This window comes from Brachyhypopomus gauderio, chromosome 8 (assembly GCF_052324685.1).
Source record: "Brachyhypopomus gauderio isolate BG-103 chromosome 8, BGAUD_0.2, whole genome shotgun sequence".
In the NCBI taxonomy this organism is placed as follows: domain Eukaryota; kingdom Metazoa; phylum Chordata; class Actinopteri; order Gymnotiformes; family Hypopomidae; genus Brachyhypopomus; species Brachyhypopomus gauderio.
This window is the reverse complement of record NC_135218.1, coordinates 17,568,653-17,590,931: the sequence shown is the minus strand read 5'-3', so window position 1 is coordinate 17,590,931 and position 22,279 is coordinate 17,568,653. Positions and strand designations below refer to the sequence as shown.

At 47.5% G+C, this 22,279-nt stretch overlaps 2 protein-coding genes across 6 annotated transcripts in view; one reads left to right on the top strand and one right to left on the bottom strand.

Annotated features, from left to right (window-relative positions):
* The window catches only part of tp63 (tumor protein p63), a 29,181-nt gene extending 23,442 nt beyond the window's left edge, over positions 1–5,739 (top strand). For 2 of the 3 annotated variants that reach the window (XM_077015091.1, XM_077015090.1), the window contains exons 9-12: positions 1,287–1,432; positions 2,450–2,597; positions 3,672–3,765; positions 4,463–5,739. In XM_077015091.1, the coding sequence (XP_076871206.1) occupies positions 1,287–1,432; positions 2,450–2,597; positions 3,672–3,765; positions 4,463–4,765 (691 nt within the window). In that variant the 3' untranslated portion in view covers positions 4,766–5,739. Of the gene's footprint in view, positions 1–1,286; positions 1,433–2,449; positions 2,598–3,671; positions 3,766–4,420 lie in introns of all 3 variants that reach the window. The other variant, XM_077015092.1, reaches the window with a different exon arrangement.
* Positions 5,540–22,270, bottom strand: tbc1d23 (TBC1 domain family, member 23). 3 transcript variants are annotated; one of them, XM_077015087.1, is made up of 19 exons: positions 22,114–22,270; positions 18,850–18,964; positions 18,248–18,353; positions 17,564–17,768; positions 17,352–17,475; positions 17,136–17,260; positions 16,947–16,993; positions 16,756–16,859; positions 16,457–16,579; positions 13,839–13,931; positions 13,376–13,546; positions 13,056–13,098; positions 12,853–12,953; positions 12,396–12,535; positions 11,415–11,459; positions 10,502–10,590; positions 9,932–10,067; positions 7,822–8,016; positions 5,540–7,296 (listed from the first exon to the last, which is right to left on the bottom strand). In XM_077015087.1, exons 1-19 carry the CDS (start codon positions 22,230–22,232, stop codon positions 7,212–7,214), a joined length of 2,166 nt encoding a protein of 721 aa, XP_076871202.1. In that variant the 5' UTR covers positions 22,233–22,270; the 3' UTR covers positions 5,540–7,211. The 3 variants fall into 3 exon arrangements, with proteins under 3 accessions (XP_076871202.1, XP_076871204.1, XP_076871203.1); XM_077015089.1 differs by lacking the exon at positions 22,114–22,270 and adding an exon at positions 20,008–22,072; XM_077015088.1 differs by lacking the exon at positions 11,415–11,459.
* Positions 22,271–22,279: the final 9 nt, after the last annotated feature.

The following is a 22,279-nucleotide window of genomic DNA, read 5'->3' as shown; positions in this document are numbered from 1 at the left end:
TTTTTCTTCTTTTTTTTTGCATTCGAGCTGGACTCAATTAGCTGTCTGTGGGTTTGTTTGGGAAAAGACTTTACCGAGAACAATAATCTTAATGCTGGTCATGTTTTATATAGGCCACTGCAGAGCAGTTTGCTATCATATTTTGATTGACTTGATTATATGTACATTTTCTTAAAAGAAATGTATTTTTTGTCAGGGAGAATGAGAAGTAACTGCTATAGAGTCAACACGTTGATTACCTGTTAATTCACGTTAATTACCTGTTAATTCACATTAATTACCTGTTCCATGTGAAACAAATGGTAGCTGTATAAGTGATGCCTCTTGCACTTTGGTTTGTTATTATTCAATAAATGTCTTTTCTGCTCTGATCTTTCTACTAACTGGCCTTTCCTCTTTCCGTCCTGTCCCTCATTATTGTTGTCCCTCATTATTGTTGGACAGTAGATCCTGCAGGACAGGTTCTCCTCATTCTGACATTTTTGAAAGTAGTACAATCAGGAGATCATAACACTTTCAGATTCACACTTATAAGAAACATTTCACCTGAGCAGACTTGTGGGTAATGTAGTGGGGTCTCCCCCCCCCCCACCCCCCCCCCCCCCCCCCCATGGGAAGGTCAACAAGTACTCCTTGCGAGATACTTTTTGCATAGTAAATGTGAATATGCAAATCTTACATAGTTAAAAAAAATATATCTCTATTCTCAGTCTGCAGTCTGAACATAAGTGCCCACTGCAAGGATGTATACACTCACAGCTGCCATATATTAACACATTAAGCACATGCTACATGCTATATACACTCACAGCTGCCATATATTAACACGTTAAGCACATGCTACATGCTATATACACTCACAGCTGCCATATATTAACACGTTAAGCACATGCTACATGCTATATACACTCACAGCTGCCATATATTAACAGGCATAGAGAAGAGCTCTGATCAGGAATAAAACTAAAATCATAACATTTCTCTTTCTCCCCCATTTTTGTTTCTCTATATTTTCCACAGCATAAAAACTCCTCAATGGTTTTGAAGCAAATGATCCCCATGTCATTTGACTTTTTTTATTATTAACTTACGGTTATAGATCTACTGTTAGATCTACTGCTACTCTTGTAGATCTAAAGTTAGATTGACTGCTGTTTCCCAGGGAACCATAGCACTGGGCTCTGTGATTGACAGCAGGTGTAACTCTTGTTAAATGGGGTTTGTCAGACGGTGTGAATTACAGGCCATCTCTCTCTCTCTCCCCCCCTCCCCCCTCTCTGCTCCAGGAGCCCCCTGCCCCCCCAGCCTGCCTTTGGCTCCACCTCCCCCCCCCATGGGAAGGTCAACAAGCTGCCCTCGGTCAGCCAGCTCATCAACCCCCAGCAGCGCAACACCCTCACTCCGTCCGGCATGGCTGGGGGTCTCACTGACAGTAAGACTCCACCCCACACAGCTCAGGCCCCACCCACCTGCACCAATCAGTGATAGTGTGCAACTGCAATGTAATCACAGATATGATTTTACATAATTGGCTGTAATGACTTTAGGCAAGTAGGTAAAACAGAAATATAATTAAGACTCACTGCGTATTTCTCTTTAAAACTACAGTTGAAATTACACTTAAATTTACAACTCGTGCAATCAAAAACCAGTTCTGCACCTTTTGTGTGTGTGTGTGTGTGTGTGTGTGTGTGTGTGTGTGTGTGTGTGTGTGTGTGTGTGCTATAAATAAATGTGTGTGTGTGGTTTTTATTATTATTATTATTATACACACATACCTTGTGCTTTATGTGAATAATATTTAAGGTGTGCATGTATATATCATTACGCATTCACATAAAGCACAAGGTATGTGTGCATGTGTGTATTATATATACACACACACGCACGCATGTAAAAAAAAAAAAAAGCATACACAAGGTATGCCTAGGAGGTAAAACCAGTCAAATACAAACACACACACACACACACACACACATACACATCCCACCCTCTTTGGTTTTCACTGTGTAACCCATGTCACTGCTGTTTGAAGTTTAGTGTCAGGGTTCCTTCTCTATGGATGGGTCTCACCCTCCCGTCTCACCCCCCGCTGCCCTCTGGGCTTGAGCCTGTCCCAGCACGACAGCTTCTGAGTGCCACTCTGCATCTCACTGTCTCTCTGACAGCTAGTTTCCTTTTGCAAGTGAACTGGATCTTTGTGGGACGAAGCCCTTCCTAATCCCCAGGGCCCACAGATCCTGTCAGTGTTTGTCATATTACGTGAAGCCAACGTCAGTTGTCCACTGTTGCCCTCACGCCAGCGGGGCAATAGAACCGCTTAAGCTTAAGCACATGCAGCCCATTAGTGGCCGTGACAGATGATGGTGCTGAACACCTTCTCGGTGTAATTACACCCAGAGGGTTCTTACGTCTCTGACGGTGTCTCTCCCTCCGGTTCCTCCTGCAGTGAGTCCCATGATGAGTGGGCACATTCCCATGAACACAGACATGAGCTCCCTCAGCCCCACCCACGGCCTGCAGCCCCAGTTACCCATGGTGCCGTCCTCTCACTGCACTCCCCCGCCGCCCTACCCCGTGGACAGCAGCATCTCCAGGTAGACCTCCTACAGGCCTCAAACACTCACCTCTGACAGACCTCCAACTCTCACCTCCTACAGACCTCCAGCACTCACCTCCTACAGGCCTCCAACACTCGCCTCCTACAGACCTCCAGCACTCACCTCCTACAGACCTCCAACTCTCACCTCCTACAGACCGCCAACACGCACCTCCTACAGGCCTCCAACACTCGCCTCCTATAGACCTCCAACACTCACCTCCTACATGCCTCCAACACTCGCCTCCTACAGACCTCCAACACTCGCCTCCTACAGACCTCCAACACTCACCTCCTACAGGCCTCCAACACTCACCTCTGACAGACCTCCAACTCTCACCTCCTACAGACCTCCAACACTCGCCTCCTACAGACCTCCAACACTCACCTCTGACAGACCTCCAACTCTCACCTCCTACAGGCCTCCAACACTCACCTCCTACATGCCTCCAACACTCGCCTCCTACAGACCTCCAACACTCGCCTCCTACAGACCTCCAACACTCGCCTCCTACAGACCTTCAGCACTCACCTCCTACAGACCTCCAACACTCACCTCCTACAGGCCTCCAACACTCACCTCCTACAGACCTCCAACACTCACCTCCTACAGACCTCCAACACTCACCTCCTACAGACCTCCAACACTCGCCTCCTACAGACCTCCAACACTCGCCTCCTACAGACCTCCAACACTTGCCTCTTACAGACCTCCAACACTCACCTCCTACATACCTCCAACACTCACCTCCTACACTCGCCTCCTACTGACCTCCAACACTCGTCTCCTACAGACCTCCAACACTCACCTCCTACAGACCTCCAACACTCGCCTCCTACAGACCTCCAACACTCGCCTCCTACAGACCTCCAACACTCACCTCCTACATACCTCCAACACTCACCTCCTACATACCTCCAACACTCGCCTCCTACAGACCTCCAACACTCACCTCCTACAGACCTCCAACATTTGCCTCTGTCTCACCGAGCTAAACTAATCACATTTAGATATAACACTCAAACAAGCCCAGACTGATTAATCTGACTGGTTTAAAATGCACCATTACAGCTTCCTGTTACGGCTGGGTTGCTCTTCCTGTCTGGACTACTTCACTGCCCAAGGTCTCACCAACATCTATCAGATTGAGAACTATAACCTGGAGGTGAGGCTTCTCCTACACACACACACACTGTATACACACACATACTGTAGCTCATGCATATCAGCGTGAGATATGGTACATGTGTGCATGAGCATGAATTGAGAGACATCTTTGTAAGATTATGGACTGTGTTTGAGATTATGGACTTTGTTTGAGTGTGAGATTATGGACTGCGTTTGAGCGTGTGTGAGATTATGGACTGTGTTTGCACGTGTGTGAGATTATGGACTATGTTTGAGTGTGTGTGAGATTATGAACTGTGTTTGAGTGTGTGTGAGATTATGGACTGTGTTTGCGCGTGTGTGAGATTATGGACTGTGTTTGCGCGTGTGTAAGATTATGGACTGTGTTTGAGTGTGTATTAGATTATGGACTGTGTTTGAGTGTGTGTGAGATTATGGACTGTGTTTGAGCGTGTGTGAGATTATGGACTGTGTTTGAGTGTGTGTGAGATTATGGACTGTGTTTGAGTGTGTGTGAGATTATGGACTGTTTGAGTGTGTGTGAGATTATGGACTGTGTTTGAGTGTGTGTGAGATTATGAACTGTGTTTGAGTGTGTGTGAGATTATGGACTGTGTTTGAGTGTGTGTGAGATTATGGACTGTGTTTGAGTGTGTGTGAGCACGATCTGAGGTGGATCTGCATCTGTGCAGTGCCTCCCTAATTTATGAGCTGCGGGCTCGGTGCCTCTGCAGGACCTGTCCCGGCTGAAGATTCCTGCCGACTACCAGCACATCATCTGGAAAGGGATCATGGAGCATCGGCAGACCATGGAGTTTTCTCCACCTCCACACATCCTGCGAGCGTCGGGTGGCGCCTCCACGGTGAGCGTGGGCTCCACGGAGGCCCGGGGGGAGCGCGTGATCGACGCCGTGCGCTTCACCCTCCGCCAGACCATCTCCTTTCCCCCCCGCGACGACTGGACCGACTTCTCCTTTGACCTGGCCCCTGACTCGCGCCGCAACAAACAGCAGCGCATCAAAGAGGAGGGCGAGTGAGCGGCGCACGCGTCCGCCCACGTGACGGCGCACGTGTCCGCGCAAACATTCAACTACTCTACTGTGTTGCTGTGGTGCGAGCGGTGCGATTCGACATCGGCTGACGTCCAAATCCACTAGCACGCACACACACATTTGTACAGCTTCATCTAGTGCTAAATTTCAAGTATGCTGATTAAATGCACTTAAGTTCTTTGGGGTTATTTTGTGTGTGTGTGTCTGTCTGTTTGGGGGGGAGGGGGGGGATGTAATTTTTGTTTGTTTGTTTTTTTAAGGGAGTTGTGTTCTGTTTGTTTTTTTGCTTGTTTTTGTTCGTTTTCTGGGTGTATTTGGTCGAGTTGTCATTTCAAGCCCCTGGTATGGTGCAGGCAGTTGTGGCTTAGGGTACGCGGTGCTTTGCCATACTGATTTATCAATTAATATTTCTTGAGACACAGCACTTAAATGCTGAAACTTTGAGCTGTTGCCATGGATTCTCTTCTCAGAGAAACTAATAATTGGGGGCTTCTCATGTTTGTTGTTGTCGTGTTTACCTGGACCAGGTATATTTTTGGATTGTAAAGAATGTTTACTCCAAATAGGATTCATAGTATTATGCTGTTTATCTGTTTGCCATAATAATTTGTTTCAGTCTGGCAATTCTGTGTTACATTTCTCAGGCTTAACTGTAAGCAAGCTTGTAAGCCGGCCTTTTTTATACAATAATGTTTTCTTTTTTTTCCACATTTATGGTTCTGGATTAAGACTGATGCAATGGAGCCTTATAAAGGGAAATACTGAACTCATGTAGCTTTTATTTCGAACGAAAATGATGTAATAATGGCAGTTTTGCAAAAATACAACCAATACATGCCAATTCTTCAGTATTTCCAGTTGTTTTGTACAGATGTTTTTTTTCATACTACAAATGTAAATATTCAGTGTATGTATTTTGATACAGTATAAACAAAAAAATAAAAACTATCATTACTCTACTGGATGGGTATATCTCATCTTCAAATACACTGGAAGGCATTTTGGATAAGGCTGAAAATTTGCATTTGTGCAGACAACAGTAAACAAACCTGTAGACTACTTTTTAATTTATTACAACAAAAACTTTACAAAGTTTCAACAGAAAAGCAGAGATATTGGGCAGAAAATGGAAAAGATTAAATTACTGCAAATAAAGTTTATTAACCGATAATTGTAAATTAACCATTTACTGCAAAACAAAAAGGTTCATTTTAATCCACCCCACACTGAGGAAGTGTTCCTTCGTCATTTGCTCTCCAGTAATGAAGGAGAATCGCGTGTTAGGACATAAAGCACTGATTAGGAGTTGGGGCAAGGGGCCATGCGGGGGCTCCTGTGTTGAGTTATCGTCTTGCTGTCCAGCTGAACGGGAACACGAGCGCTGGGTTCTTGGCCCTGAGCACTGCTACTGGAGGTGCGAAAGCCAAGCTGCCCTCATCACTGTGGCCCATACACACCGCTCGACCTCGAAGGAGATTTACAGCATCTACAAATCCACACCACATAGACTTTCCTCCCCTGAGCACTTTCAGCTATTCATCTTTATGGCTGCGTGCAGAGAGGAAAAGTTATGGTGGAACAAGTCATCAAAGGGTTAACCATATTTATGAGATTTCAAAAGGTATTTGAAAGCCGTTCGCACAGGGCAACCGACGCGAGTGCGTGTGCACGTCACGCGTTGCCCGGAGCGTTGTGCAGTTTACAAGGGTAACGCCCTTTCATAATGACGACCATTACCGCACGTGTGTGTGTGTGTGTGTTCTCCCATGACCCACAAAAGAATCGGAATGAACATTCACCATTTTTTCAACTCCTGTGACCCCACCCACAGGCACAAATACTGCTCTTATAAATACAAAGTTATATCTGCTCAATAACAGACCAAAAGTGTACTGCAGCAAGTAAGTAGTTAGAGAACATTTATAAATTAAACACAAGGAAAGAAACACTGATCCACTCCAGGATTGGACCTCACCGAACCCTTTTAGCCACTGCAGGGTCCTCTTTAAGTCCTTCATATACAAAACCGTGGATTACGATTGAGGCCTGACACAGGTACGCAAACTGAGAGCAAGTCTGACTTACACCTATAGGGGGAGCTGTTGATGGAAACGATTGCAAAAGCTGAGGGCTAAAGTAAACGACTGCTTTTAAAGCAAGTTCTTCCGAACGCCTCAGGAATTCCATCAAACGATCAAGGGTGAAGCCCGTGTCCTGGCGAGATCAAATACTGAATATCAGTGCTGTCTGGAAGAAGGAGAGAGAGACAGAGAGACACAGACAGAGAGAACGTGTGTGTGTGTGTGTGTGTGTGTGTGTGTGTGTGTGTGTGTGTGTGTGGGGAATAGTCCATCTGCTCCCCTCCTCTGGGTGCCGCTGGGCGTTTTGTGGAGCTGGGGCTGTTTCAGACTCTTGGCACCAGGCCGGATGGTTATGAGGTTTCCAGAGCGTCCAGCACCTTCATGATTTGCTGCTTAATGGCTTTAGTGGCATCACCTGCATTTGGTATTAAATACCTGTAGAGCAGAACCCCAGGCAGTGTGCACATTTAATCATACACAAACATAAAAAAAAATCAGTGCAATGAATTATATTTTCCACACACCAATTCATTTGCATACAGATGAACATATTTTGAGTAATCGGAGAAGGGTGGAAATGTATGAAGCGTCATGGAATCTTTTTTAGACCTCTCCATCAACACATCTCCAAAGCGTAGTCAAAACATCCCTATCCAAAGGAAGCGTGTGGCTGGGTGCTGTGTGTTCTTCCATGTCCTCTAATGTAGACCAGACCCCGCCCCATTGGGCAGATGCTCTCTCACCCTGCCTGTGTTTAGAACCCATGACTGAGGTACAACTCCGTGTTGGATAACGTCATCTGATCTCCTCGGACAAAGAACTAGATGCTTCCCCCCCCAAATTATGGGCGTGTATAATGACTGTTTTAATCCTCTAAAGTGACTCAAAGTAAATGGAAAGTATAATGTGCATTGAATGCGACCCTAGGGTTAGTGTTGAGTCTTGGTGTGGTACCATTACCTTTCCACTGCCACGATCTCCACGCCAGCTGCATTGTTGTTGCCAAACTTGAACGTTATGAGCTCAGGGTGCTTCTTCTTCGAGGTGATCTTCACCACGGAACTCAGGGCCTGCCGGGACTGGATGTAAGCAAACCCTTTGCGAGAGGCGATCTCTCTCAGACAGTACATGTGCGTGGCTGTGATCAGGAGGTGACTGCAAAATGGTGAAGAAGAGAAGATTCTTACCAACAACGTGACAACTGACTGAGCACCATGAACAGTGTGACGCAAACACTGCGTTCCTGTTAATGATAAACACCACCAGCACCCATCCCCTGTTCTCTCACACACACACACACACACACACACACACACACAGGACGTCTCTCCAGCTTTCAATCGCATACTAGGCTCTGCATTGATCCATGAATATTGTGTGTGGCTGAGATTTGGCCATTTTAATAATGTACTGTAGTTGATTAGCTAGAAGCTACTGGTAAACCTATGTAGAGCAGTATGCTCTTCTTAGTTGATAAATGTCTGCCTTTGATGGAAGCTGTTGGGATGGATAAGGTATGGGACTATAAGGGATTACCGTCTCTATTACAACTTTAGTATCAAAATGAATGAGGTCTAGAGGTCTGAAACAGTAGAATGAGGTCTTTGTGAGGTAGAGGGGGAAAAAGGAAAAAAGTAGCTGTGTTCATATAGGCGGGTAATCTCATGTTATGTTTGATATCCGCTGTTAATCTCTTAAAGAGGAGGATACTAATATGGGCTACACAAGTTCGTAGAACTCAACATGGAAGACACCTGGTTCTGGAGTTTTGTTATTAGACAATAATATTGTTCATCTAAGCATTCTTCTAAGGACATCTGATCATACAATGCCTGTTTTTATTCTTCATTTAGTTTTGTAATTGTTGTCGTCATCCAATCATGTCTGATGAATATAGCTTTTAATTATTTATTCTGGTGTCAGCTAAATCTTTCCTACAAAATTATCATTTTATTTAATTTACTGGAATTGTTGCATTTTTCATTTCGCAGCAGCGACCACGCCATCTCAACTCCGAGAGTAGAGGATTTATCCCAGGTTAGGGCCTGACAGCATATGTGCTAACCAGAGGGTTTAGCCCAGGTCAGCGCCTGACAGCGTGTGTTTATACCCACGAGTTGTTAAAATATGGTACCACCAGTGGCAACAAGTCCCACACACACACACACACACACACACACACACACACACGCGAGCGAGCACCACTGATCCACCCCCTTCCCGTTCCAGTTATCAAGCACATCTTTGAATAATCAAGCCAACACCTGCAATGCCATAACAACAGTACAATAATTTGCACATCTGACCCAGCCAACTGAATATGCTATTCAGCCCAGTTTTAATGCACTACACTGTAAATCACTCAAGGTCTACATGTACGTTTCTTCCCCAATTCCATCTCTACCGCCTGCACATATCAGCTAAGCGCCTGCGGTCTTATGTTTTGGTCTGTTGTTTTAATTCAATTGTTTCATCATCCACGTCTCCTAACTGCAGTAGACCAATAGCTCTACTGTACAACACTGAACTGGTATAATGGCATTGGTATTACTTGATATAAAAATTTATATAAAAGTTGAACTGAATCTTCCGGAGTTTAGTTTGGCGAAGTGGTTGAACGGCCTCGCTTGTTTTGTTGCTGTTGTTTTTTTGTTTATTTTTATTTTTTTAAGATCCAATACTGCGGCTGTTTCATGTTATGAACTTTAACGGTGACACATTAGGTTGTCATCTGTAGGAGGGTGAGTCAGCATTTTGATTCCAGGGTGTGTGTATGTGTGGGTGTGTGTGCTGTTGTGCTTGTAAGTGTATGTGTATTGTACAGAGTAATCCCAGGTTCCATTGTTGGCATGTTGACAATTGTATGAGTACAAAGACATAAGACAGGTCACATTTTTACACAAACAGGGTAACCAGAAGAAACATGTAAAACAAGGAGAAGCAAACAGAAACACATTTAGTGTGAAGGAATATGGATAATGATGTTTAGATGACGCGTTTTAGACGCGTTTGTGGTCTTTGTTGGAGGTGTGTGGAGGTTGTAGGGCGTGATGCGTGTCCCTCAGCCCACCTGGGGAACATGTGTCCCGTCTCCTTCACCTCGTTGCAGGGGACGTGGTGCTTCACGTCCGGCTTGGTAATCCACGTCTGAATGTTCACGACCTCCTTGCGGTCATCATCCGACATCGAAGAGCTGTCGATCTCATCTGCGGAGAGACGACGAGGAGTGGATCTGAGATCTGAGAGTTCCATTCATTTACATCTGACATGGTTCAGCAGCACTCAAAATAATAATGACACCTGAACTGCATTAGACACTGAAACATCGTCATCATAAACAGAAACATCAAAAACCCTACAGCTATACGAGGCATCTTGTGTAGATATTACACAAATCTCATATCTTCCAGCTCTGCTCCCTGCACGTAAGGGGGCGTCAGGGCTGCTGACAGGACACCTGGCGGGGGAGGACGCGCCATCAGGATGTTCATACGCATCAGGATGTACAGGATGGCTATTCTCCTCCATTGTCAAGTCACTGCTTGGCTTCCTTGATCCGACGGTGCGTAAACAGGAGGACAACAGGTTCCATAGGCCCCACCAGGAGAAGACGCTCATCCGCAGAAGCTCACGTCCTTACCTGTGTCGTACTCCTCTTCATCGCCGATGCTGAAGACAGGCTTCACACCCCGGTATGGTTTACCGACTCTGTCACTACTGCTCACATGCCTGTAAGCACACAAGGAGTGTACGGGAGTGTGTCAGAATAACAACAGAATAACAAAAACACCCTTTACCCTGCAGTTACGATCAAAAACCACATCATAATCATCTTTTATTATCATCATCATCATCATCATCATACTCTATGGTTGGACATTTTCAAATAATAGCAGCACATGGCCATATCTAGCACTAGAGACGTTATGACAAGGTAAGTCATGTTAGTTGAAAGAGAGGCAGATAGCAGCAATATCAGAGATGATGACTAAGTGTGGTGGAGTGGCCCACAGTAAGACCCATGTGTGTACAAACAGGCCTGAAGGGGGCGCTAAACACCTGCCCGACCACCACCCTGGTCATCATCAGCCATGAACAAGGAAGGGACCGAACAGGAGGAGAACTCCTCAGTGCTCGGAGTGCAAGACCGTTGAGAGCTTCTGATTGGTGCAAAATGCAGAGTGGGAGGAGCTACGTTAGACCCAGCACGGCGGCACGGACGTCTGCAGGATAGCTTGCCCCCCCCCCCCCCCCCCCCCCCCATCCTCCTGAACACACACAGGAGCCTCTCTGACTCCTGGCAAAGCACTTACGCATCACACCAACTCAAAAGGTCCACCCTGCTTATGTTAGGAGCGCGAGGGCAAACGAATGTTAGTGCGCTACACAGAGCATGCGCAAGTGCAGACTCCACTGGGGTGGAGGACACTGCCCACTCCGCAGTGAGGCAGGCGAGGTCGCGCCAGACCGGACGGCTACATGGAGGCCTGCTGCCCCCTGCTGCCCCCTGCGGCCCTCATGCTGAAGACGGGCGGCCGGTACCAGGTTCTTACCGATCGAGTATCCCCTTCTCTGGCCAGGGCAGTGTGAAAGATATTCTAGTGTGGAATAACAGGGCATGGGTAGGGGGCAAGTGGTGTTAACAACACACGTGGCTGGCAGGAAACACAATCCAGCACAAACATAACAAGCTGAATTACGACTGATTCATTAAGAATGGTCATCACAAATGTTTGCCATTGCTCCACTGTCACAATAAAGAGAAAAGAAAGGCATGATTGTAGCTTTGAAACACTTAACGACCCAGGGAACACACTAGAAGACATTATAACACAATGTATTTAAAAATGACAACACACTGGTTAAAAAATAAAAAATAAAAAAATAAGAACCAACTTGGCTCATCAGCCCAAACTGAGAATGGGCGTGGTCTTAAGTCTTAATATTCTAACGAGCATGATTGACCGACATCTCACGGTCACAAACTACGAGGCTTACTAGGACACTAGAGCAGAGCTGAATATAAAAGGTGCAAATTAGGAAGAATCGGTTCTGCAACAATACAGCTTATGAACCCACAGGTGAGAATCCTGAGGCTCAATCCTGGAAGGCAGACGGCAGGTACGTCTCGTCCACAGGTACGAATGGAACGGATGGTGGATTTTCATGGTTCCATCAGAATGAAAATGTAACTATAGGCTTAGGCACCAGTGTCTAGCTCAGTGGACAGTAAAAGACACTGCAGGCTTATTATCAACTACCTTTAGTTTTAGCAGTTAATGTCGGCGTCTAATAGACACCGTTACTGGTTTTTTTTTAATCAATATATTTGCACAACCTGTTATTTCTGAACTAATCACTAAAGTATACTGATTCATGTGAACACCACAATATAGAAGGAAAACGTATTAATAAATTAAGAAAGAAAGCAGATTGTGGTTCCCTGGGTCATTAAACAAAGTTTCATATGTAAACTGAACCAAATTGGAACTAAGGACAAGTGTTGGGTTTAAAGAGAGTAACTTAGTTCTCACCTGTCCACTGGTGTTGAAGTGTTCTCAATAAAGCTAATGACCTTCTCTTTCACATTAACTGACTTGGACTTGAGGGCAAAGGTCATTTTATTGACCAGCGATTTGACACCTTTGCCATCTCCTGTGTTATTCAGGTCTCCCTGTAGAAAGGAAGACACCAACTTGTAATATTTCAAAAGTGTTGGGGAAAAAAATAGCATTTGTAGATGTCACACATATGCGGTCCACAAGAGGGCGCCAAATTTGTGATTATCTTTTAAATCTAAACCTAATGGCATTAAAACTAAGAGGCACTTAAAATAAATTAAAAAACCACTTAACAACATAACAATATTGCACAGATCATGAGATTAAACAAAGATGAAGATGTACAGCTCTGTAATAAATAAAATGACAGACACACACACCCACACACACAGGCCCACACCGACACACGCAGAGAGAGAGCTGAACTCACGTCCGCGGAGCTGTTTGGAGATCCTGAAGTGCTGACTATCCAGTGGACGTAAACATTGTCTGGTCCCTCCACATTGATGTCTGCCAGATGCTGTTGGAGTGCTACACAGACATGGAGACAACGGAGGGCCATTTGTTGCATTCTGATTTTAAATATAGATGCACACTGATGATGTAAACAAGACATACACTGCAAGTACTTACCCATAAAACCACCTTTAGCTATGCTGACATATTCTTTGTTTTTCTAGAAAAGTCAAAAAAAAAAAAAAAGACATTTAGACAGTAACACTATTATATTCCGCGAGTCCATGAGATCAGTTTAGACAAGCAGACACTGGTGTAGGTCCTAAGAGCAAAATCATCACAGCTTACACTAAGAATTAAAGCCCCAGTCAGGAGTCACTGCCCCCGGCAGCTAGTGACCCCCCAAAACCAAAACACAGACATTGAGAGAACCGCAGGTGTGTGTGTGTGTGTGGCGTGTGTGTGGCGTGTGTGTGTGTGTGTGTGGCATGTCAGACCTGCAGGAAGTGAGCGAGCACCATGTTCATGTACATGTCCTCCTCCTCACGTCCACTGCCCATGAAGCACAAGTGTTCTCCACTAGCCACCGAGCCAGACTCCAGAGACTGCTTCTGGGTCTCCAGCAGCGACTTCACGGACAGCGCAAACTCAGCAGGGTTATGAAGCATCTGAGGACGCAGGGCACAAACACACAGACACTGACCTGAGAACACAGACATGCCAAAAACTGCAGCCACGGCACAGAGGACAGCACAACACACAATCACAAAGGCTAAAAATAATTTCTTCCTGAAAAAGGAAAATCAGAACAACCAAGACAAACACAACTCCAGCTCTGCCCCCCAATCTAGCTCCGCCCCCCACCTCCAACCCACCCCACCTCCAGCTCCGCCCCCCACCTCCAACCCACCCCACCTCCAGCTCCGCCCCCACCTCCAGCCCCATCCCCAGGCTGCCTACCAGGTCTGAGTCCAGATGAAATGCAGTGGAGAGGTGTCCAGCATTGTACTGCTCCGCAGGGCGACAGTCCACCACAAAGAAGCGCACACCCTCCTGGAACCAAACAGCACACACACACACACACACACACACACACACACGAGGACACACAAACGGGGACACACACACGGGGACACACACACAGAGCTGTGAGACTCCGCCTATAGAGGGTTAATCCACCCATTACTGACACTACAATTCCTATAAAATACAGCTGAAGTTAGCTGAGAATGGGGAACTACTGTAATATTCAGGCAAATGTAATGAGGTGGAGGGGGGGTGTATTAGTGTAGGGGTGGAGGGGGGTGTATTAGTGTAGAGGTGGAGGGTGGTGTATTAGTGTAGAGGTGGAGGGGGGTGTATTAGTAGAGGGTTTTCCATCCACCGAGTTTTTGCACATTTTGAAAATGTGCATAAAAAAAGCTGGATGGAAAAAGTCCCGAAAAAAAAGCCCCAAATATCGCAAAAAGATTTTTACGCTAGGAGGAGGTGGAATCGCCAAAATTCGGAAAAACTGGATGGAAAATGGTTTTTTGCATAAACAATGACGTATCATGCCTCAAGTCATGTGGTTCTGTACATGATCGCGATGTAAAGATGGCAAATGCATACAAAAACAGTTCTGGAGAGAGCAAATTTAATTTCTCCATGTATAGAAAAGAAAAAGAAAAAAACATTTTCAAAACCTCAACGTGCAAAATGCGTAATTGCCAGATGGATGTAAAAACCACTATTGTTTGGCATCCTCTCACGTGATCTAAAGTTTATTCGCATTTTTTTTGCCGAAACTTGGAAATTGCGCATTATTTTTTCGAAAGGTTTGGATGGAAACCCGGCTGTCGTAGGGGTGGAGGGGGTGTATTAGTGTAGGGGTTGAGGGGGGGTGTATTAGTGTAGGGGTGGAGGGGGGGTGTATTAGTGTAGGGGTGGAGGGGGGGGTGTATTAGTGTAGGGGTAGAGGGGGGGTGTATTAGTGTAGGGGTAGAGGGGGGGTGTATTAGTGTAGGGGTGGAGGGGGGGTGTATTAGTGTAGGGGTAGAGGGGGGTGTATTAGTGTAGGGGTAGAGGGGGGTGTATTAGTGTAGGGGTGGAGGGGGGGTGTATTAGTGTAGGGGTGGAGGGGGGGTGTATTAGTGTAGGGGTGGAGGGGGGGGGGTGTATTAGTGTAGGGGTGGAGGGGGGGTGTATTAGTGTAGGGGTAGAGGGGGGGTGTATTAGTGTAGGGGTAGAGGGGGGGTGTATTAGTGTAGGGGTAGAGGGGGGTGTATTAGTGTAGGGGTAGAGGGGAGTGTATTAGTGTAGGGGTAGAGGGGGGGTGTATTAGTGTAGGGGAAGAGGGGGGGTGTATTAGTGTAGGGGAAGAGGGGGGGTGTATTAGTGTAGGGGTAGAGGGGGGGTGTATTAGTGTAGGGGTGTAGGGGGGGTGTATTAGTGTAGGGGTAGAGGGGGGTGTATTAGTGTAGGGATGTAGGAGTGAAGAGGAGGAGGGGTGTAGGATATGCTGGGGGTGTAATGGGTGTAGGTGGAGGTGTTTATACTTGGCACATCACGTTCTTTGCAGTGTTGTCTGAAAAGATATGTGGTAGTATAAAGAAACAGGAAGGAACATTTACCTGATGAATTTTAATGTTGCTTTGTGTTCCAGGTTTGAAAAGTGCTGGAATTTAGGCTAAAGTACTTGAAAATGCTTGAAATTGTAACTACTTCGTTTCACAACATATATCTGTCTGACTGAATAGTTCTCTTGTATTACATTAACAAATACGAGCCTCTTGTAATTCCAGGAGGAAACATGAGAGAAAGTAAAGACGTTAAGATTGGTCGTTTTGAAAATAAACAACCATTAAATAATGTGATAAAAAAACAAAGGCCCTCGCGGACGTCATTTTCGGCATGCGGACCCTCGCACCGCTCCCGACACATCAAGTATAAATCTAGCTTCAGTCGCCCAGGGAGTGGGGATCCTGTTAGAGAGTACGCTGTGCGCAATTAGCTGCCGCTTCTCACCGGTGTGTGATTGGTTGTCTGAGATTTGTACCTGTGTTAAAATTGTAAAGCGCCCTGGGTATCCTAAAAGGCACTATATAAATTGAACATTCATTCATTCATTAAGGGGTGGAGGTGGAATAAGGGGTGTGGAGGGGGAATAAGGGGGTGGAGGGGTGGAGGGGGAATAAGGGGATGGAGGGGTGGAGGGGGAATAAGGGGATGGAGGGGTGGAGGGGGAATAAGGGGATGGAGGGGTGGAGGGGGAATAAGGGGGTGGAGGGGTGGAGGGGGAATAAGGGGATGGAGGGGTGGAGGGGGAATAAGGGGATGGAGGGGTGGAGGGGGAATAAGGGGGTGGAGGGGTGGAGGGGGAATAAGGGGATGGAGGGGTGGAGGGGGAATAAGGGGATGGAGGGGTGGAGGGGGAATAAGGGGATGGAGGGGTGGAGGGGGAATAAGGGGGTGGAGGGGTGGAGGGGGAATAAGGGGATGGAGGGGTGGAGGGGGAATAAGGGGATGGAGGGGTGGAGGGGGAATAAGGGGATGGAGGGGTGGAGGGGGAAAAGGGGTTTAGGGTGTGTACGACTCACTGGCTGGAGCTGGTTGGCCTGCAGGATCTCTGGGACAGACACAGGCAGACACAGTGCCTGACTCAGGTCCAGATCTTCCTCCTTCAGTGCCACCAGACTGCTGCCGAAAAGGTTCTGGTTCTCCTACACACACAGATACGTGTGACTCAACGTGATCAAGTCTGCCGCAGTAATATTAGCTCAATCGCCCTCATTCATTTTTAGGGAAGTAAACAATCCTATTAATGTCTGGCAAGAGTTGAGCAGAGGGACACACACACACACACACACACACACACACACACACACACAGCGCTCACCTTTCTGAGAGAGAGGGGTGTCTTGCTTTGGTAATACTGCGCCAGGGAAAACAGATCCTCGATGTCCTCAGCCTCCAGCAAGGCAGGGAAGTGCTCCAGTGTTTCTAGACAGGCACACACAGGGCCACGGATCAGTACCACGCACGTTATGCCTTCAAAGCACACTAAATACGATCAGGCCCAGAACTCACTTATGAGCTCGTCTCTACTGTCGCCCTCCTGGGTGAGAATCGTCTCTCTAGACGGGCACAGAAGACAAACACAAGCGGCAGTTACTCAATGGCACAAGTGGCGAGGGACAAACCGCTCGGCGCGGACACAAAGCAAAGCGTGACCGTGACCATGGCAACGTCAAACTGCCCCTGTGCGCTGGGACATACTTGGCGTTGACGAGGATGACGAGCATGAGGAAGAAAACGAGGAAGGGGTCGGCCTGCCGGAAGTAGACGTCCCACAAGGTCTGGGTGACCTCAGGAAGACAGTGGCTGGAGAAGAGACTGCCCAGCTGGGGAGAAACAGAGTGGAGGAGGGGTGGTCAGGTCCCTGGCCCGTAACACCAGGAGAAACTCTCAGGAGTAGGAGGAGTATGTTCTGACCCAGCTCATGGCGTAGGAGTCCGGCGTGATCTTTTTGGTGTCGAGGAAGGAGCAGAGTTCGGGCTCGTGGTACTGCAGGAGGAGCCTGTACAGGTGGAACGGACGACCGCTGAGCGCGCAGTCCCTACGGAGACAGGAGGGCATGTCACACAACCACGTCACAAAGACAGAAAAGCAGGCAGACGCACAGGAACAAACATGTGGACACACACCGGGGGATGTATTTATTCATGATGGCATAGAAGCAGTTGTAGAGGTCACAGCAGGGCAGCCGGAGGCCCAGCAGGGGCTTGAGGAGGTGTGGCCAGCCGAGGTCGGCGCAGAAGGTCACGTTGCGCGACTTACAGTAGAAGGTGATCACCGCCTCCACATCACCCACCAGGTCCCTGCCCTCCTCTACGGGCAACTCCAGCTGGTCTGCATACAGGGGTCAGAGGTCAAGGCCACAGGTACAGGCGTGGGAAATCTCCTTACAAATCCCTAAGGTAAACAGGCTAAGAGACTATCTAATTCTCTGGTCTCTGGTTCGCTACCCGTCTCACTGTGGCCATGAAGCAGGAGCACGTGAGCAGGGCCAGATGCTTTGGCAGGTTCTCTCACTGTCCCTGGAGACACAGCCCTGAGCTCTGGAAAGTCCCTGGACAGACAGCAGCGTGCTCAAGGCCCGTGTGGGGGGCGTGGCTGTGGTGGGGGGGGGGGGGGGGGGGCTCTCAAGTAAATATGTTTCAAATATACAAATTTACCATAAAGGATACAGTTACCTGGCCGTACGCATGTACGCCGTACGTATACCTTGTAGACGCTTATTTCCTGAACTGACAGAACAGTACGTGTGTGTGTGTGTGTGTGTGTGTGTGTGTGTGTGTGAGAGAAGAACACACACCACTCATGTTTACCTATAAGCTGTTGGCTTCGGTCATGTACGAGTTCCTGTTCTGATAGGTCCAAAGCGCCATCCCACGAGGACAGACTGTCTCCTTTCCCCGCCACATTCAGAGCAATCTGACACACACACACACACACACACACACACACACACACACACACACACACACGGTCAGCAGTGCTGTGAGGGATGGACAGTGGGGTTGTGATGAAGAGTGAGGTTGAGTCCTGCGACACTGAACTGCTGCGGGAGGTTTGTGAATGAGCCCAGATGCAGGAGGCCTGGTCACCACGGCAACGTCCGGCGTCACTCCGCCCACACAGGCAGGGTCAGGTTTCCCCTAACGAGCCGGCGATCAATACGGAAGCTCTCCAGTGTCCTTCAGAAGCACGCGGGGCAGGCCAGAACCTTTCAGCACAGCAGCTCCACATCACACACACATCTCCACCCTGCCGGTTCTACATTACCCTCCTATCCAACCATAATGCTGTTAGCTCTCAGTCTCTCAGATCGCAGTTTAGTGCTCTGCACATTAGTGCTATGCACACACACAGAAACACACTTGTGCGCACACACATTCACACACACACACATTCACACATGTACACTTACCATCCAGAGCTTGGCCCTCTGAGGTGGAGACAGGTCACGTATCTGGACGACCTCATCCTGCTCAGAGTCAACATCACCACCTGCAGAACCCAGGGCCTCAGCCAGGTCCTGGTCCCTACACACACACACACAATCAGGGAGAACTCGTGTGTATATATATAAAACATTAAAACAACTCAAAAGGAAAAATAAAGATTGTGCAAAATAAAGATTGTGTCCGTGGAAGACCAGGTCCAACCTCCCTGAGATCAAACCAAGATGTGGAGGGGAGTTGTGCTAACGAGGGGTGGAGTGACAGTTGCTCACGGGAGACACATCCACCCTCAGACAAGCCTGTGAGTGATCGGCTGTCAGGCCGAGAGAAGGCGGGGCAGAAAGTGGTGGGGGCAACGCTACACCCCACTGCTGGGAAGGCCGTTGGCTAAGGTGTCGAGCTACTGGAGTCCTACTGTGACAACACAGCCCACAGCCACAAATCCCTACAAATCACACCACCCTACAGATACACCACTGCAGCCACACTGCCCTACAGCCACCCACACTGCACCAGATACACCACCCCAGCCACACTGCTACAGTCAACCTGCCCTACAACCACCCACACTGCACCAGATACACCACCCCAGCCACACTGCTACAGTCAACCTGCCCTACAGGTGGGCAGGAAACAGGTGAAAGCCTGGGAAGAAACAGTCATGCCGTACTGAATATGGGCTACTTGTTCTGAATGGGAAAAAAAAATCAAACAGAATTGTTTGCCTGAAGAGCAGATTTAAAGCTATTACTCTGTCACTTTGATGGAAAATCCCATCAGGCTAGTCTTGGGAAAATGACATAAAGAAAGAAAGAAAACAGAGAGAAGAAAAAGAAAGAAAGAAAGAAACTTCAGCGATTTATTGGCAGACACACAAGAAGTGGGTATTAGAGGATCACTCTCTGGTGTGTGAGAACATGCCTGCAGGTCGGACACCACGCACATGCTGGATTGAGAACACAAAGCTTCAGCACAGGCCTGACACCATCTGCCACTGGGCAAAACACACCTCTCCTAACAAAGACGCTCCCACACCCTTCTGGCGCTCTCTCTCTCTCTCTCTCTCACACACACACACACACACACACACAATCTCTGTTCACATAACAATGTCCATCACTCACAGTTGACAAAGTGGCTCCACCAGACCAGCAAACCCCCGAAATCCAGCAAAGGAGAACGTGGCCATTCAGGACCTGAGAAGGTAAACGTGTTGTTGTCCGTCCCGTAGAGCACAGAGTAGTGAGACCCCCTCCCCCGACACCAGAGGCACCCACACCAGCGCAACACAGGCTGCACCTCTGGGTCTATGTGAGGAGCAGGGGCGTGTGTGAACACAGTCACTGTACACACACACACACACACACACACGCTGTTGAATGCCATCACCGGCAGCATCACAGTCTGGTATGCAAGTGCTACACCTCCCGACAGGACAGAGCATGTAAAAAGCAGACCTGATAAGGTCCCCAAACAGATACTTTAAAATCTGATATTTTCTGATTCATACATACAAAAATGGATCAAAAAATGTGAACGTGGCTACAGCTCTACGAATGAAGGAAACAACGTGTCCGTTACATTAACCACTGCATTTGATAATATAGTGCATTATACTATGCAGCAATACGTCTTGACAAGTCCTACTCAAAGCCATGCGGGAAGAATCTGATTGGTTGGATGCATAAAAAAAACAGCAAACTGAGCTTTGTTAGTTCAATACACACATCTGATTAAGAAGAGTAACACGGCTGTGATGTGTTCAGACCCAGACCCAAACCTCCCCTCTGCACACGTGTGTGGGGGTGTTCGTCCGCCACTAGGAGCTGAGCTTTGAGGGAACACGCCTTCTTCCTCGTATCTGATCCGGCCATCAGCAAAGAGGAAGCCTTCCACCTCCTTCACTCCAGGATACCTTCCAGAAGACACCAGAGCTACCTCTCACAGCATTACAGGCGTCCGCCCAGGAGACGGACATCAGCGGTGGAAAACAAGATTTTTACGCTTTGTGATTATTACTGAAGTCTGCATTCTGAAGTTGTCTTTTTCTGAGTTTCATCTGACAAGCATCCTGGGAGCAAATAGCTACTTTGGAGCCGTTTCAGCTCTTTAAGAAGTTCTTTTCCCCTCTCAAGATACAACTGCATATGTTTGAATTCATGTACTCACTGAAATCATGCATTCATGTGCAAAAGTGAATTTTGCACTTTGTAAGGCAAAGGTACAGTAACTCATGAAAAGTCTAATGAATAATGCAAATGTGTTTTGCGATAGCCAATGAGATTAAGAGTCCTTTGTTCTCAGTGATACAGTGAACTGTAGACTACACAAATGTATGTCATGTCTATCGTACAAAAACACAGCAAAAACACAGACTCATTGGGCTGATTGCATGTCTGTCCAGGGAGAGAAAATAATCAAGAGAGGCTTAATTGCATCCGGTTAATTAGACATTTCACTTTTTCTCCCTCACTCACGTTCACACACGTTTGTAAACACAAGACTAGGAAGTAAACACAAGACTAACCCCCCCTCCCTAACAGTCAGCTGGCGATGACACAACGTAACACACTGTGTGGGAGCTGTGACGTCAACGAGCGACGGGAAGCATGTGGCGATTACGTCACGGGACGCGTTACACTAAAGCCGGACGAGTGTTGATATAAAACACCGATAACACCGCTGTGTGCGGGGACAGAAGGACGAGTGTTGATATAAAACACCGATAACACCGCTGTGTGCGGGGACAGAAGGACGAATGTTGATATAAAACACCGATAACACCGCTGTGTGCGGGACAGAAGGACGAGTGTTGATATAAAACACCGATAACACCGCTGTGTGCGGGGACAGAAGGACGAGTGTTGATATAAAACACCGATAACACCGCTGTGTGCGGGGACAGAAGGACAAATGTTGATATAAAACACCGATAACACCGCTGTGTGCGGGGACAGAAGGACAAATGTTGATATAAAACACCGATAACACCGCTGTGTGCGGGGACAGAAGGACGAGTGTTGATGTCTCTGAGCTCCGAGCTGCTGCAGCTAAATGGAGGAGCACGACAGCGCACACGGTCTCCTCCGACTAAACCAGGGTAGCAGGGCGGGTTTTCGGGCGCTTGTCGTTAACTGGTTCTCGGTAAATTATATAAAGTCGCTCCGTGTTTTCGAGTTCGCCGAAGCGGCTCACTTTAATCCTCTCTTTAGCCGAAAGTGCTCCCTTACCAGCCGCCTTGAAGAACTTCCTCTACGGCGTCCGCCATCGCTGGGTCAACGGCCACGTCACGCGCTGCCGTAAATCGCGGTGTTGTGTCGTGACGAGCACAGCGGGGTTGACTTCCCATAATAATAATTTGTACATTAGCTAGACGAGGCGACCGAGAGCTGTTTC

Coding starts and splice junctions, on each gene's coding strand:
- tbc1d23 (XM_077015087.1), bottom strand. CDS start 22,232: ATGGGAAGTCAACCCCGCTGTGCTCGTCACGACACAACACCGCGATTT. Junction 17,261..17,351: donor ACTCCTACGCCATGAGCTGG/GTCAGAACATAC, acceptor GTTTCTCCCCAG/CTGGGCAGTCTCTTCTCCAG. Junction 12,954..13,055: donor AGCTAAAGGTGGTTTTATGG/GTAAGTACTTGC, acceptor ATGTCTGTGTAG/CACTCCAACAGCATCTGGCA.